Source organism: Morone saxatilis, unplaced genomic scaffold (assembly GCF_004916995.1).
Source record: "Morone saxatilis isolate NCDOM2014 unplaced genomic scaffold, NCSU_SB_2.0 Contig9, whole genome shotgun sequence".
NCBI lineage: Eukaryota > Metazoa > Chordata > Actinopteri > Moronidae > Morone > Morone saxatilis.
In genome coordinates, this window is record NW_023340268.1 from 19,270,744 (window position 1) to 19,287,223 (window position 16,480).

Below are 16,480 nucleotides of genomic sequence, written 5' to 3' on the forward strand. Positions count from 1 at the left end.
TATCAATTTCGTACTGTAAATCTGAAATAAGGAAGGACTTGTTGTTTGTGTAAATGGAGCAATCTCTTGTAAAAATAGACATCCATGCTTCATGCTTTGCATCCCATTGTGTCCACGCTTGCTGTTCTGCGCAGTGTTCTTTATCTGTTCCCAAGAATACTTTTTATATTACATACAACCAAAAAGGGAAAAAAGTGCTGAAATAAGATTTGGTAAGGAGCAGCATTGGAAATGTTTGACCTTGTGTATAAAACATGGAAACTCATCTGTCCTGTCTGTGTTAGGGTTTAGATGGATTTCCTTCTCCTCATGAGCTGGTGATTGTCTGTGAAGCTGTGGAGGCCCGGAGACACCGAGCTGATGGGCGAAGGGAAGAAGCTGTTTTTCAAGGTGCTGGGCGAGATCTCCTCGATCTTGTAGGAAACTGAGTGAAAGTACTGATTGGGATTCAGCTGCGAGCTGAATGAGTTCTGATGGGAGAAGGCACAGCCCAGGCCTCCCATCCCTCCCCCAGAGCTGCCGAAGTCATGCGAGTGGTAGTGCATACAGGAGCAGACTGACTGCAAATCAGTCACTTCTGCCCGGTACGGCTCGCGCCGCCGCCGGCCCCGCGGCAGCGATTCGTCTTGGATGTGGATGATCATGCTGTTCCGGTTGCCAGCTAGGGAGGCCCGTTCCTCAGCATCCCGACGCTCATCCTCGCTGTTCATAGTCAGGAAGCGGAGCACCACCAGGTTGAGGAAGGCTCCGATGACCGTTAAGCCCACCAGGATATACATGAAGCTAAAGGCCACATACAGGGGCTTCTTCTGAAGGGCCCGGTTCTTTTGAAGGGCCACAAAGTCCCCAAAGCCTATAGTTGTTAGTGTGATGAAGCAGTAATAATAGGATTGGAAGAAGCTCCAGTCCTCGTAATGGGAGAAGGCAGCGGCCCCGATGCACAGCGTGCCGACGCAGGAGAAGAATCCTACCGTCACCATGTTCTCCATGGACACGTCGGTGATGCTCATGCCACAGCACTTCTTGATACGCTTCAGGAGGTACTTGACAAAAGTGTTCATCCTCTCGCCCAGACTTTGAAACATGACAAGAGTCAAAGGGATTCCCAGGACGGCATAAAACATGCAAAAGGCCTTCCCGGCGTCGGTCCCCGGCGCTGCATGCCCATAGCCTGAGAAGAGAACAGACAGACAGTAGGAATTAGTAATGCGGAAAGACTTTGGTAAAGTGCGGCACTAGCATCACAAGCGCTACCCGCAGCTCAAGAAGCCCCAGATCACCTTTTGTTTATAAACATGACCAAGCAAGAAATCTCCCTAAGAGTCTGCGAGCACTGCCAAAAAGTGTATTGAATAGGTGCATGCCACAGAAATTTGTCCACTCATTAATCTTATTTGGGCTCAAAGATTATGGCAAGTGGGTCGTCCAATTAGTCAGAAGTTTCCGGTGAGGTAGAAGAGTTTGGGGGAGGGATTGGAAAGAAGTCATGGGGGAGCCAGTGAAGCTTTTAGCTTAATTAAACTTTATCTTTAGACCACAAGCTGCTGACTCACACACAAACAGACTTTTGAAAATCAACCTGTTGGGCTAACAATAGGATTCATACACTGTTACATTTAATTTTCAAATGCAACATAAATGCTTTTATTTGCTTTGCAGGATATTTACAGTTACTTCAGAAATCACAGTATGAATGAAACCTACAGTTCTTGAATATGCAGGGCTGAAAAACAGTGTCGTATTGATTATCTCTCCTCTACCACAGCCCATAACTGTAAGTATTAAACACCAAGTCATAGCCAACAACACCCACCATCAGTTGGCATGTGTATCACTTCAACAACTGCCTTCCAAATGAAGACATAATATTTTTGGTGTACTGGACAGCATTTTTTATTAATTTATTTTTGATATGTCCTGAGGAAGTTCTGTGTTTTGCATTCTCAAATATTGATTCTGTTCTCCCATATGGCTTTCTACCCACTCGAGCATGTGTTTAGTTATGCACTTTAAAAAAAACCTCAGCTCTAGTGATCTGATTTGCACTAGAAACTAGAGCACTTACATTTGCATTTACAATGTGTGTTATTGACCTGAGGTTTCATTAGTGGAATTTAAAGAAACATGTACCAGTACTGTAATAGGCATTACATTACTAGACTAATATTGATAGTGACTTTGGTATTTATTTGTTTGATAAATTAAATGAGAAAATTCTTAAAATTCATAAAGGGAGTGTAAGGATTATTTGAATTTATCATTATTTTTTATATTAACAATGGGACTGTATAATAAAGGGGTCGCCTTTCGTGATGAATTCAAAGTGAGTTATCACCCAACTGTTCAGTACACACCATTTTAGCTTCTTTTAGCTCATTGTTTTGGTTTTCCTACCAACAAACTATTCTCTCATCAATCTCCAATTGTTTTCAGCAAACAAGCTCTGATAAAATTTGGGGCCTACCAGCAGGATTTGTGACATCACAAATTACCTTATACAAGTATGATGTAGAAACATGAAGCCACCAGTGCACACTTTACAGTGAAGTAGGAGACATCTTGTGTCCAGCAGGAAAACCCTAAGAAATAAACAACATTTACATATTCATAGATTCTGGAATTTTTGATGAAGTAGAAAGAAGAGATGCCTTTTAAAGGATTATAATGTGGAAATTATTATTAGTTTTTAGAATAAACATATCAGACACATATTATTGTTCCAAATTAATTATTTGTATATATCTAATACCTGAATAAAAATGGCTTATTAGCACAGTCCCCAGCTTGTACTTTACTGGGTTAGAACTCAGAAACCATGCTCTCGTCTTGTTTGACCAAATTTACATGATGCACAGTTTGTGTCATTTTACAAACGCATCTTAGAGTAATGATAGATTTTCTCCATGATTAAATAAAACCAGTGGAAACCAACATTATCCCATTCAGCCTAACTGGTATCTACTGGGAAAGAAAAGATACCGATTATATCTCAGACAAAGCTTTGGTATTAAAGGGGCCCTCTAATTCAGAGCAAAATCGGTTGTTGTGATCTGATGCTAGTTCACTACTGAAAGAATAACTGGAAGTGAAAGAAAATCCAAACCTTATCTCAGACTAAACACTGACTGATTTATAATGTTCCTTGTCCCTTTTGCCCTGTACTTGATTTGACTAAATTTAAAGAAATGATGCAAAATGTTACCACATTTGATATGAGTTGGAGGAAGCCATTTATATACTGCTGTTAATGAGCAACTTTACACAGTCTATTAATCCTGCTTCCCCTGCCAACTAGTGCTGACCCTGCACCCTGTGTGCAGCAGTGACAATATAGACTTTTTGGACAGGGGTGGCACAAGCGGCAGGGCACTGACTTATGTTGGGGTATGTATTTCCCAATTTATACAATTCCAATACTGCTTGGACACTCCGGTATGCAGAATTATTCAAATACACCTGACAATAATAACACATTTATACCACATGCAAAAAATTGCATGGTTTTTGCCAAAAAATGTGTCTGAAAAGGGGAGACTCATGAGTACCCATAGAACCCATTTTCATTCAGATATCTTGAGGTCAGAGGTCAAGGGATCCCTTTAAAAATGGCCATGCCAGTTTTTCCATCACCAAAAGTTTGCATAAATTTGAAGCTTCCCAACATGCTAGCACAGCATGGTTGGCAAGATGCCTTAGGGTTTAGATTTCAGGGTTGGCCAGTGCCACCCCAGGCACCCCGTCCCCCCTCTAGAAAAACTCCCCTGGATGGGTGTACAGACCACAGCTGACCACACCCAGGCCAGCTATATTTTTTGTTCTTCCAAAGTCTAGTGTGGAGGTACGCCTTAACTAAAAAAAATTACACTACACTGATAATTTTTTAATTAGTAATCAGTAATTTATATTGTTTTATTTTTTCCTTCTTTCTGACTTTTTCCATCAGTTTTTATGAATTTCAGAACACTGTGTCAAATAAACTTGATTATAAAATTATAAACTTGATTGTGGGTGCTAACTTATCAGAAAGTTCTACAACAATGCATCAGCAATACTTAATCATCATCTTAATCATTCTTGACCTTGTAACTAGTAGTTTGACAGAATTATCTTGACTCAATGTTTACTTTTTATAAAAAGGAAAATGGTTACAATCTCCCTCCCATGTACAACACAAGTTCCGTACTTGGATCATGTAATGACAACAGAGCAAAATAATAAAGAACATGAGATGTGGTGGAAAGCTTCAGAAAATAGTGATGCTGTTTGGACAAAAACAAACCAGTGTGGTGGATTATCTACAGTATTTCGAGCTTTGTCTCTGAATTTGCAAGTTCATATTGAGCTGAAAAGAGTAGGACCCAGTGGGCTGCCTGGAGGGTACAGAATAAAATCTATAAAACACTGCAGCCTGCTTTGGTAAATGCACAAATGTATAAGTGTTTTTAAATGCATTAAAACATGCAGAGTAAGTGGTTGGTCCTTAAAGTTTGAGGTCTGCACAGGAAGCTGAAGGATCAGCAGCCCACTGTGTCGCTTCTGTGTGCTGACTGCAAATGAGCTGATTGAATTCCTTGAACAATGAGTAGCACGTTATTTCCACACACACTCACAAAGGGAGAGCTGCTTCTATCAAACAACATAAACAACCTCATTAAAAAATATCTAAAAAAACACAAATCTTCATTGCTCTCGTATACAATGCAGAGAGGATATCAATGGTAATACACTTTGTGGAAGATAACTGAAATATGATGTAAATCTGTAGCTTTATTGTGATAGCAGATATGAGCATTTCATAGAAAAGGCCTCTTCTGTGTTAGCAGAGAATCTAATAAAAATTATAGAGAAGCTTTGCATCAAAGTAAACATCAAGATACAGCAAAACATGCTTGTGGCATCCCAAAAGTATTAGTCAGTTATAATTACATCTCAGGACAGATTGGTATTCTACCCAGACATCCGTCTTCTACCATGCTTCTCTCAAAATTAGCAAATTAATTGATATTGATTCCGATTGTTTGAATTTGTTCTTGTGGAGTAATTAGGACATAATGAGTTACAGGGGCAGCTGTGAAGAAATGACAACTTTAATTTGATTTGTGCAGACTACAACTCTCCTATGTAGATACTAATTCAACATTATGTCTTACAGTCAAAGACATTATGTAAACTGAAAAATATATTCTGGCTTCGGACGATTCATTTGAGGTTTGTGTGCAACTATCCCTCTCATCGGCCTCTCCCTGCTGCAATCAGACTGGAGTGTATTAGGTATCGATTCACTGCGGGGTCACTGCCACTTGTATGTATTTCCTATTAGATTTGCCATCCTCTTTTTCAGTTTTAAACTGGACAGACGAGAGCTTAAGTGTCTGCGTGTTGATGGTTGACAGCATTGCGATGTCTGGATCTGTAACGCAGGAAGTCATGAAAGCAGTGCATTAAAAGGATGAAAGGCAATGAAATCACACTCACAGTGATGTCATATCAGTTGGGGCTTTCATGTTTCCACTTTAGCTTCTACATTCATTAACATACATACATTTCCAAGGCAGCAAAGACAAGATGATTAACAGGGGCTTGCAGGGACTCAGTGAAACGGCCTGCAGACCTAAAGAGCATTAGCTTGTAATCAACTATGACATTTTCATATCACAAAACGTCCACTTGTCTACCGTCTATCACAGATTGAGACAAGACAATAAGAGGTTAAGTTCATGACAGCTTTTCAGTTTGCTGGGAACTTTTTTGAAGAAAATCTTCCACTGCTGAACTTCTGATGCCTTTCACAGCTCTGCTATATATCCAGCTGTAGAATATGAAAATGATTTCTAAACCTTAAATAAGTATAGGAGGAGAAATATTACAAAACATTATAACTTAAATTCTTTATTTTGTCTGAACCAGTCTCTTAAAGTATTTCTTTGATGTTGTTGATGGGATGTGTGGTTTTCTGCCTCGGCGCTGCACTGTGTAATCTGTTTGTCCTGTCATAATGACTCTATTATCTGCTGTTGTCTTGGGAACAGACATATTTGCTCTGTCACACAGCCCTGCCATGCACAGGTGCTTTTGTGCTTATGTGTGCACAGGTGAACGCGTGTGCTCAGCGCAGTGTGTACTGCAGCGGAAAGAGTCACACTATCTAATAAATGATAAAAGCACAAGAAAGGCGCGGTCACTCAAATATTACATAATAAGGCACATTTTGAAAATGGAGCGCTATGTTCTGCACATCCATGGAAGAAGGAGACATGTGACACATTTTCAATCTGTGTTCTTCTACAAGCTGCGGCAGACAGGATTTGTTTGCAAAAACACACTAGTCTTATCAGCCAGAAGCACAAGGAGTGTCTGCAACATCGAAAAGCACCACAATCCACTGTAAATTTGCCCAAATATAAATCTGATGTGGGGACATAATTGTCTCCTATACAGATTTTTCTTGAACAGAATATTCTTTTGGGCCTCCTTTAGTGCATCTTAATATTTAATGTGGTTGGATTATAATAAACATTGTTACAATTGATTGCTTTAATGAAAAACAAACATTTTGTAATAACAGCAGCTAAAAATCCTTTGCAGCGCTTATGGCATTGCTCTATAAGCCTGGCATTCAAAAGTGGAATAAAACTAAATCTGTCAGCTGTTTGCGCAAAAATAAACTGAATAAAATATAGTTAAAGTCTGATTGTCTGAGTCCCTCAATTAGAGCTGGAAAGAACAGAATTTGAGGGCACTTCAGTTTTCTGTGTCACTGCACATCGTTTGATCCGAGCCTTTAAAAATATTCTCACAAGTCACCTTTGTGTAACGGTGTTCTCACACTTCGCACTCTGGTTTGTTCAAACATTCAGTGTCATTTGGAGTAGGAAGAGATACTGAAGCTCACTTCCATGCCACAATCTCTATCTAACCCTAGTTACTATAAAACAAGACTCTACTGTCACGCTAGCAGCTCTGTACTTAGATACAGTGTGTTTTGAGCTAAATGCTATTGCATCAGCATGCTAACTGCTGACACGGACAGTGCTAACATGCTGATGTTTAACCAGTACAATGTGTACCATCATGGTAGTGTAGCGTGTTAGCATGATAACGTTTGCTAATAAGAAGTAGACACAAAGTACAGCTGAGGCTACGGTGACCAGACGTCCAGGTTTGTTCTGATCGGCTCCCAACAAATATCTGTAAAACACTAACATAATTAAGATATTATAATATATGCTTATTGTCAGTGCTTACATTGACGTGCGCCATACATCTCAATTCAACACTGGTTTGTTTGTACGTTTCAGTCAGTGGGTCATTGTCAAAGCTGTTCACAGGCAAGCAGCTCTTTCTACGGTATCTAAGGTATGCTGAGGGTAAGCTGTCATGGCGAAGAGAAAGTCGGTCTTTTCTAAAGAGTAGTAGGTCAGTAGGTATGCTAGAGCTAAAAAGCATGGTACACTTAAGGGTCCTGTTATGGGGGTTTGAAAATAGTGCAGCTGAGGTGGTAGTCAGGTATTGCATTTTAAACTAAATTATTGGACAAACTGAATTTTTGACATCATTAAGGCACTAGATGAAAACTCAGAGTATCACCAAATGAGAACATGAGTGTGTGTACCAAATGCCATGGCAATCACTCCAATACTTGTCAGGAGATCACAAAAGTCATTAGAATACATTGTCTGTCATTGTCATTGTCTCTTGTCTTGAGTGCTGTTAACGCCCTTCTAGCAGGGCTGCCAGCATGCACAGGAAAACCCCTGCAAATGGTCCAAAATGCAGCAGCACGTCTGGTCTTCAGCCAACCAAAAGCAGCTCCTGTCACTTCACTTTGCATTATTCTCCACTAGCTCCCTGTTGCTGCTCACACTCAGTTCCAGCTACTATGGCACCCACCTACCCGAATTACTTTATTCAGGTTTATGAGCCTCCTCATTAACTACGATCTACAAATGAACAACCACTACTCCTACAGTCACTGCGAGGCAGGAAAATCTCAATCCACAATCTGTTTCTGTCTTCAAAAATGGCTCTTCCAAGAGTGCCTACTCACCTATTATGCCCGTTCTCTCTCTCCCTCTCGAAGTCTTTCACAGCACTTGTGTCAAGTGGAAGGCTATGGCATTTATTTTCCAAGGCTTCACCTTGATCTACTGTGGTTTGGATTCAGGGGTCACAAAAATGCCTGGCCACACCAGCTGCCACCCCAGTTTGGTATCAAATGCTGTTGAATTTAACACATATGTTCAGATTCATTAAAAAAATGATGTTTTGAAAAAACTGAAATTAACACATAATTTAATGATCTATTAACTTACAACTGACCATGTCATGCTGCTAGCGTTGCTAAAAATGTGGTGGCAAGTTTTTGGCGTCATTGGGACAAAATTCCGTAATAACCTTTCAGCACATTGTAATTCAAGTGGTCTGGGAGAAAACTAGAATTCTTTACACTCTGTTTTTAGGCTTTAGAAAATCTGGCCCGTGTTGGGAGACTTTGGCCAATCACAAATCCGTAAAACAGTCAATCTCATTCCTGTGTCGTCAAATACAGACGCTTTGGGTTGGCTCAAAGCTTCGGTATTTGACGACACATATTAGAGTACACCACGATGTATATCACTCCCCCAAACCCACTGACACAAACACAGATATTTCCATTTCAGACAAAATGCAGCTGTCTGTTTTTCACATATCACAAAATTCAATCTATAATTGAATAAATGTATCACAAGCCCTGTGGCTCTTCACAGTAATATCCAAAGTACCGCTAATGTTTTACACATTTATGAATATACCAAGACAGCTCTCATCATAAACTGCATGACTCAACCTGTGTTTGGCTCCAATCCACTTTACTATGACTTATTTTGAATGTCTGCCCACACCCACAGTGTGAGCTCCATAGGTCCGTGTGAGTCATTGTTGCTCCAACTCTGAATTGACACAGCTGGCAGCCTAAATTCAATTATTATGTCATTCTATTATTATATCATTAATATTAAATTTTTTCTGTACCAGGAAAAGGAACATTTCACAGTCATGTAATGGCTTAATGAATTAACCAACAGTCTACACCTTGAAAGAGTAAGAGTTCAGACACAAAGATCCAGCAGCCTTTCTTCTGTACTACATAGTGACTCAACATTAATCCTTAAAGCAACTGAAGTGAGAATTTCTCTGCAACATTAAATTTTTTAAGACTAAATTATAGAAAAAAACAAATTTGATGTTTAGAAAAAAGATCCATAGGTATTATTTATAACAATTTTAACAGTTTAACACATAGCAAACCACTTCAAAACTGTCTGATTTTAATTGAAATGTCGCTTAATCCTGGTGGTGCACTAAATCAGCTTTTTCCAATGGGTCCGCGTTCAGATCAGTGGGAAAAGCACAGAAAAGCACAAATACAGAACCTCCCATGTAAAATAATCATAACTGTTCTAATTTTGAAAGATAGTTATCTGTTCATGTAGGACACATTACTAAAACATGAAGAAAATGCTTTCAGTCTTTCAATAGTTGCCTGTAAACTTTTTTAAACAGATGAAACAGCTAGCAGAGTGCTATTTGCTTCAGCATATTTTCACGTTTGTTTTCACTTGTTACGGATATTGATTGGCATTTACAGCAGCCAAAAGTGCTGAATGGGCATTCCAGACCCTTGATTTGTGCTTGGTACTTTATTTTTGGGTATGGCCTCCCCCTAATTTTCTTCCCCACCTGCATTCTGCAATATCCCACGCTACTCTGCCTCTGATTGGCTAGTATTTGTTGTGTTCATTCATTCGTTTAGGCATGAGGAGTGAAATGGTTAGTGTGTGGACTATGAATGTGGAAATGTTCTGAAAATGTCCGTGTTAGTCTGGAGTTTAAAAATAGCAAAGGAATCACACTGTAAACAATTTCCTTGTATATTAAAGTAATTTCCTGGCAGCATAGAGGGCAAATTGCTGTATTTCAATTTACAGTAATCTACTGTAACTGTACTGTAATGCAATTTACACAATACTGTATTACTACATAATGGCATGTTACTGTATTTTTACTTTATCTTTCGTTTTTTATTATATTGTATTGTACTGTAATATATCCAGTTATATTAATATTGATTGAGGGTTAGGATTGGACTGAATTTGGGTACTGACACCTTTTTATGGGTCCAATTCTAGCACTGTATTAGGGTAGTAAAAAAGTTTGTGTTATTATTTTATGTTATTTGTATTCTTAAAGCGGAAACTGGAAATGTCTTTTACATTTTGTGTTCTACGCTTACATTTTTCAATTAAAAGTTTTGAAACAAAAATTGACGCATTGTACTTGAAGTAAGAGTATCTTTTTTTCATTGGATTGAGAGCAAAATTATTAATTTGGAAAACAATATCTAATACTCACACTAAATAAAAAAAGAAACATAGCTGATATCCGGCCAACATCTGAGCACATCGTTTTGTCAGAGAGAGCAGTTGAATAGTGAATACCTCCCTTGGGGTTTCATTTATTTTCCACGTTACTGTTATATAATATGTATCATTCATTATTCATAACACTATCAAGGTAGTCCCTCATTAGCACCCACACAAGCCTGGGTAGTTACTCTACAAGTGTCAAACAGTTGCTTAAACCAACACCTTTTGCCTGTTTGATCCGCAGGTTAATCTGTCTCATATTATTTCAGGTGCCCCGGTGGCATTAATTGCTACAGGCCATGGCATTTTAATGAAGGTCAAGAAGACCAGGGAGCACAGAGGTTAGAACACCTTGTTCGGCTGAGTCTGAGTCTCCACCACGTCACCGACAAGAGCTTAATGTGTCTGGGAAGTGGGAACACCATGGTTACCTACTACAGGCAGGGAACCTTCTGCAATCAGTGCTTTTTGAAACACTAAGTCTGCCCACAATTCCATTTTGTTATGGTACCATAATGGTTATGATCTTTCAGCCGCTAGTCATCTTAACTCTATTGTTAAGGGAAAAATGTCAAACATAAAATTCTACGGCGACAAAGAGGCAATTCCACCGATATCAGAGATGCCTGCCAGCAGCTTAGAAAGATCACATTTACGTTTTAAGTGTTTCGTCCAACGTCCTTATCCACAGACATACAATGAGTGCTAAATCACATAGACAAACATACAAATGACAGAGAAAGAGCAGATTCACCTTCAAGTCATAATGCAGCATAGTTTGATAAATAAGACCAACTTATTTAACACAAAAAGGATCAAACTATAGCTTTTTCATTTATTGTGAGTAGAAGGATGTTAAATCCTTTGGCTCAGGAAATGCTTTCTCTAATGTTGTCTGTTTATTTGGAACAAACAAGAGAAAAAGTAAGCTAATGTAATTTGCCATCACACAGAGAGTGCCACATACAGTACAGGAAGTCAAACTTAATCAATAGAAAAAGAAGAAAAGGGGGGATTTTCATTGCCACTTTCATGTTCTCCCAATTCTACAATAGCTTTGGACACTGCAACCACACAAGTGCTGTGCAGCATAAAATGCTGTTCTAGCTGCAGGCTCCAAGAAAACACTGACTTCTGCTGACATAGAACTTCCCTCTTAAAGTCAAAATAATTGTTTGTTTTAAAATGCCCAGTGTGTAACATTTAAGAGTATCTATTGGCTGAAAGGGAATATAATTTATTTATATTTACAACCATCGTTGTGTTTCGTTCTTCTATCTTCTATCTACAAAGTGGGTATCCTTCCATGGAGCCATGTTTACCTGCCGTGTTTCTACGGTGGCCCAGAACGGACAAAACAAACACTGGCTCTAGATAGGACCTTTCACGTTTTTCATGAGTTTCACAGCCACCGTAGTTTCTCCTACACGCTTGGAAGGTGCCCTGTATTCAAATGCTTGCAATCTGCAACTCCCCGCTAGATGCCACTAACGCTAAACAGGGATAGGTTTGAGGATGAGTTCACTTTTATTGACAGGTGTCTCATGAAGCCACACCCATGGTCATGGACTGCATATTTCCAAAAACTTGTCATATCTAAACAAAATAGGTTTAATTTAAGATTATCACCTTAAACATTTTAGCAAACATTTGCCAGTTTACACACCCAGCAAACATGTAGCAACATTAGAATTCATTTGGAGTCATGTTTATGTCCACCTGATGAATGTAAGTGCAATTAACTCTCTTTTCAGCTCTGTTATGGTCTCCACCAACTACTGAGCAACACAACTGGCTCTTTAGCTGCTAAATGCTCCACTATGTTCACTAGCTGGTTGCAAACTTTGTCTGACAACCATTTGGTACTAAGTTTCTAGCATATGGTGGGTTTATAAGATCTTTATCACTAAACAACAAACAGCTGCCTGCTGCAGTTGGAACAAAGAGAATGAACCAGTAAGTAACGTTGCAGGCGGTTAAACCAAACTGTTCAGCTGAAAGATGTTGAAACACTCTGTAGAGCTGAGGGGAACTGCAGTGCCAATTTGCCCCTATGAATGACCCCTTTCAGACTGCAGACAGTCATTTGATCATTAACATGATTGATTATCAACATAAGCATTTCAAGAGATGCAGCTTTAATGTTAGAAAAACATTGGAAACCAATATTGGTTGTTGGTGTGAAACTGGATATGAACCACAGACTCCTGTGTCATCCAAAGCTTGGCTAACCCAACCATCCCAATCTCCACCCTGACACTTTCTGAAACACTACCTCTGTCATGTTGCTTCCATATTTGCTATTTATAGACATGATTAATGTCACAACCGTGAGTGGACATAAGTCAGGTAAATGTCTCCATTTGCTGATTTTCACTCTATCTTTGATTCTCTGGCCCTGGCTACTAATAGATTTGACAATATGGCTATAGCTGTACACCCCCTTCCAAGGTTCAAAACATCTTCCTATGCCTGTGGGTGACATGACAAATGAGTCACAGGCAAACACAGACCCAGTACCCGTATTAAGACAGTATGCAAGGAGATAATTTTATAAACTGCCGCCAAACATCAAAAGCTCACAATGCCTGCATCCTTATTTACAAATTTCCTGTCACGGAGTGAAGTTATAGAAGTTCTCAAGGTCACTGCATAAGCAAGTGTTGGACTGCCTGCACCGGCAATTAAGGCTAAATAAACAGGAATGAATTCTGTACGTGAAGGGTCATTTAGTTTTGTATGCCAAGGGAAAAATGTGATATCAGCTGGATTAAGGAACGCATGTGGGCCCTTGCAGAGTCAACTTACAATAAGGACAGTGCAGCTTTAGTCCCTCAGTTGTCTGTTTGGTCTGGAGAGCTCAATTTTTCTTGGAGAGACAAGGCAAACAGTTTACAGAAGGGAGTCTGAGCTAGAAGCTGAGCTGTGTGAACAGAGAAACTGGTAATCCTCAGTACTGCCTGTGGAAGCTGGGTGCTGTTGCTCCTCAGAGATTATTAAGTCTTGAGGTACAGCCAATGTATGCTAGGTATGTAATCCATCTCACAAGTAAGTCCTGTTATGTCTATCCTGACTGTAATTCTCTCAATGACACTTGCATCAGAGGATGTAGATCCTTTTATTCCATGAATGGTTACACTCTTATTTTGTGAAACAGGCCCTTCTCATGAGGGTGCTCCCTGATGAATTCAAGCAGCAGTGCAGGATTCAGCGGGAAGTGCAACAAACAACCCCCTAAGGCTAGAGAGAACAGAAGCCTACCGACACACGTCACTGAGATATGGGACACACAGAATGCACAAGGCAAGAGATGCAATCGCCAAGTATGGTAATGAGAGAGTGGAAAGGAAGGAGCTAGAATGGCAGAGGGAGAATCAGTGGAAACAGCAAGAGACAAGAAGTGTGCAGTGGGCAGAAGTAACAAACAGAAGTTAGGCCTTACAAGCAACAGTGGCATCATGGGTGTGAGTGATTGTTTAAAAAGCACCTCATCCTGTAAGCACTTGCAGGCCAAAAGAAGTCCAGACAGTTAAAAGTGGGTTGGTACCATCAACAGTATAGGTTTTAAGGTTTTAAACAGCATTTCAATGTCTATATTACACATTGAAAAACAGTCACTGACAGGGGTTTCATAGATGTCTACAAATCACCAAAACCCTGCTTGTGACAAGCGCTTAGGGTGATCGGTTAACGTGCAAGTAAAATTACTACCCTGCCAGACCTGATACTTTGTTATGAAACCAAAGGTAGTTAACTAGTCTAATGCCCAGCAGTGTAGACCCATATTTTATTCTATTTATGCATCTGGATTGTTCAATTAAATTTTATTTGTATAGTGCCAAATCATGGCAAATGTTATCTCAGGACACTTTTCAAAAAAGCAGGTCTAGATCATACATACTTTACAAAGACACAACAGTTCCCAACATAAGCAAGCACTTGGCGTCAGTAACAACACCACAACCCGAGTGCCATCTGGTCCCATTATATCCGAGAGAAGGAAAACATCTCTACAGCCGATATCTCCCAGACAATCTAGATGGATGAATAGCACAGGTAAGAGGGAAAATATGTATTTTAGATTTGGGGGTGAACTGTCCCTTAAAAAGAGAGATCATTCTAGGATGTCATAGCTTAGTTTGATTATTCTATTAGGTATGTTACTGCTCTTATTCATCCAAACATCTGTAATTACAAGAACAATGTCGTTCCTCGTGTCAGCCACCATCCATTCTCAGTCAGGTTTCTACACTGGCACTAACCCTTTATAATATAAATGACTGAATGAATATGAATATAATTCTAAGCTTCCTGAATGGCTATGGAGTCTTAGCCTTGTTACTTCTCAACATAAGCGGAGCAAAAGATTGGTTGCAGCATACTGCCAAAAAAATAGACTATAAAAACATTTTAAATGCAGCAGACACAAAATGAGGGGCTGAATTCAGAGGTGAAACGGAATTATATTTACTGGAGATATGAGGTACTTTACTCAATTATTTATTGTTTTGAGTTTTTGTACTTCTGCTACACTACATTTTAGAAATTGTACATATTAAATATGATGCATTCCTGCCTCAATATTTTACACTAATAGTTTGAACTTCCCTTGAGTAAAATTATGAGTAGCAGGTCTTTTACCTAAAGTGAAGTACCTTTACACAGTGGTATTACTATTTTCATGTGAATATAGGACCTGAACCTGTCTTACACACTGGCTGAGTTTATATTTATCAAGCACACGGCTGGAAACATAAAGTATTTTCTGTTATTGTCAAATGCTGATCGGGTTTGTTGGATTACTCTTGTTGACAGTGCTGATTTCATAGCTCAATATCTGGGCTGTCGATGACATTTCCAACATCATATACAATAACCCTTTCAGCCAATAGCATCTAGTCAGTTCATGTTCATAGCAAAATGTATTGCTCAAAACACATTTTAGTTATCACATGCAGATTCAAGTTGAATTATTTATCGTTCTTTCCTTTGTTGTGTTTTACTGCTCTTGCTGCTGATATGAGTCACCAAGCTGCTGCAGTGGCCAAAAACTTGCTGTCTCAGATGTGGTGCAATATTATTTATTGTTGAGGCAAATTCCACTGTAAAACACTAAATGGACACATTCTAACGTCCTGCTGTGGTTGGACAAGTTTTGACTTCTGACATGATACATCTAGCCTGTATGGAAGCCAGTGTCCACCAATGTGATGGAAAAAAAAGAATCCTGTAAGTCATTATAATGAGAAACTTTCTCAAATAATGATTTAGTATCTCAGTATTTTGATTTAGTATCTCACAATAATGATTTAGTATCTCACAATAATGATTTAGTATCTCAAAATAATGAGGAACTTTTCTATATTTTCAGTCAATATTTTGATGTAGTATCTCATTATAATGACTTAGAGAATAATTTTTTTTCCTGTCACATTGGCGGAAATGGGCTTCCATAAGCTTAGGTATCAGATTTGAAAATGTCCTAGGTGTGACGACAGTGGTCATGACATATAATAACAGAGAATCTGAGGTAAATCGGAATGATTTAAAATCATAGTGGTGCTGCCTACTCAGATTTACTCTTACAATTTTCGATTTATCTTTCACTCTTTCATATGCATTCAGTCACACACACATACTTTCACAAAGGGGAATTATAGGCCTACCTTTCGCCTGAAAACTACTAATCAACAGTGAGTCACCCAACACCTTATCAGATAGTCATTGTAGCACTGCTCTTCAATCTTCTATTTTTCACTTCAGGTCCCAGCACAATGCTGCCTGGGAGCAATTTCAGTGATAAAACACCACAGGGGAGATGAGTATTAACAAAGGTGACTCATGCTTCTGCAACCTTCAATGCAAATCATAATTCCATATTTCATTTGAAAGGATGTTTCACTAATTTTGTCCTTTTTAAATGCATGCTGTGAGCCGTCTTTGAAGTCTCCCCTCTGAAGACTGTTTGTGTCGGTCCTCCGCTAGTGATCTCAGACTGAGTGAGCTACTACAGCAGCCCCAGTGATAAATATGACTAGAGGAGTATACTACGACATGTTGAGCTGTCAGCGGCA

General features: G+C 39.2%; 1 protein-coding gene across 1 annotated transcript in view; it reads right to left on the reverse strand.

The window, feature by feature from the left end:
• Window positions 1–287: 287 nt before the first annotated feature.
• kcnk9 (potassium channel, subfamily K, member 9) overlaps window positions 288–16,480 on the reverse strand; it is a 37,151-nt gene continuing 20,958 nt past the window's right edge. The window contains exon 2 of the mRNA XM_035681696.1: window positions 288–1,171. Within this exon, the coding sequence (XP_035537589.1) occupies window positions 288–1,171 (884 nt within the window). The remainder of the gene's footprint in view (window positions 1,172–16,480) is intronic.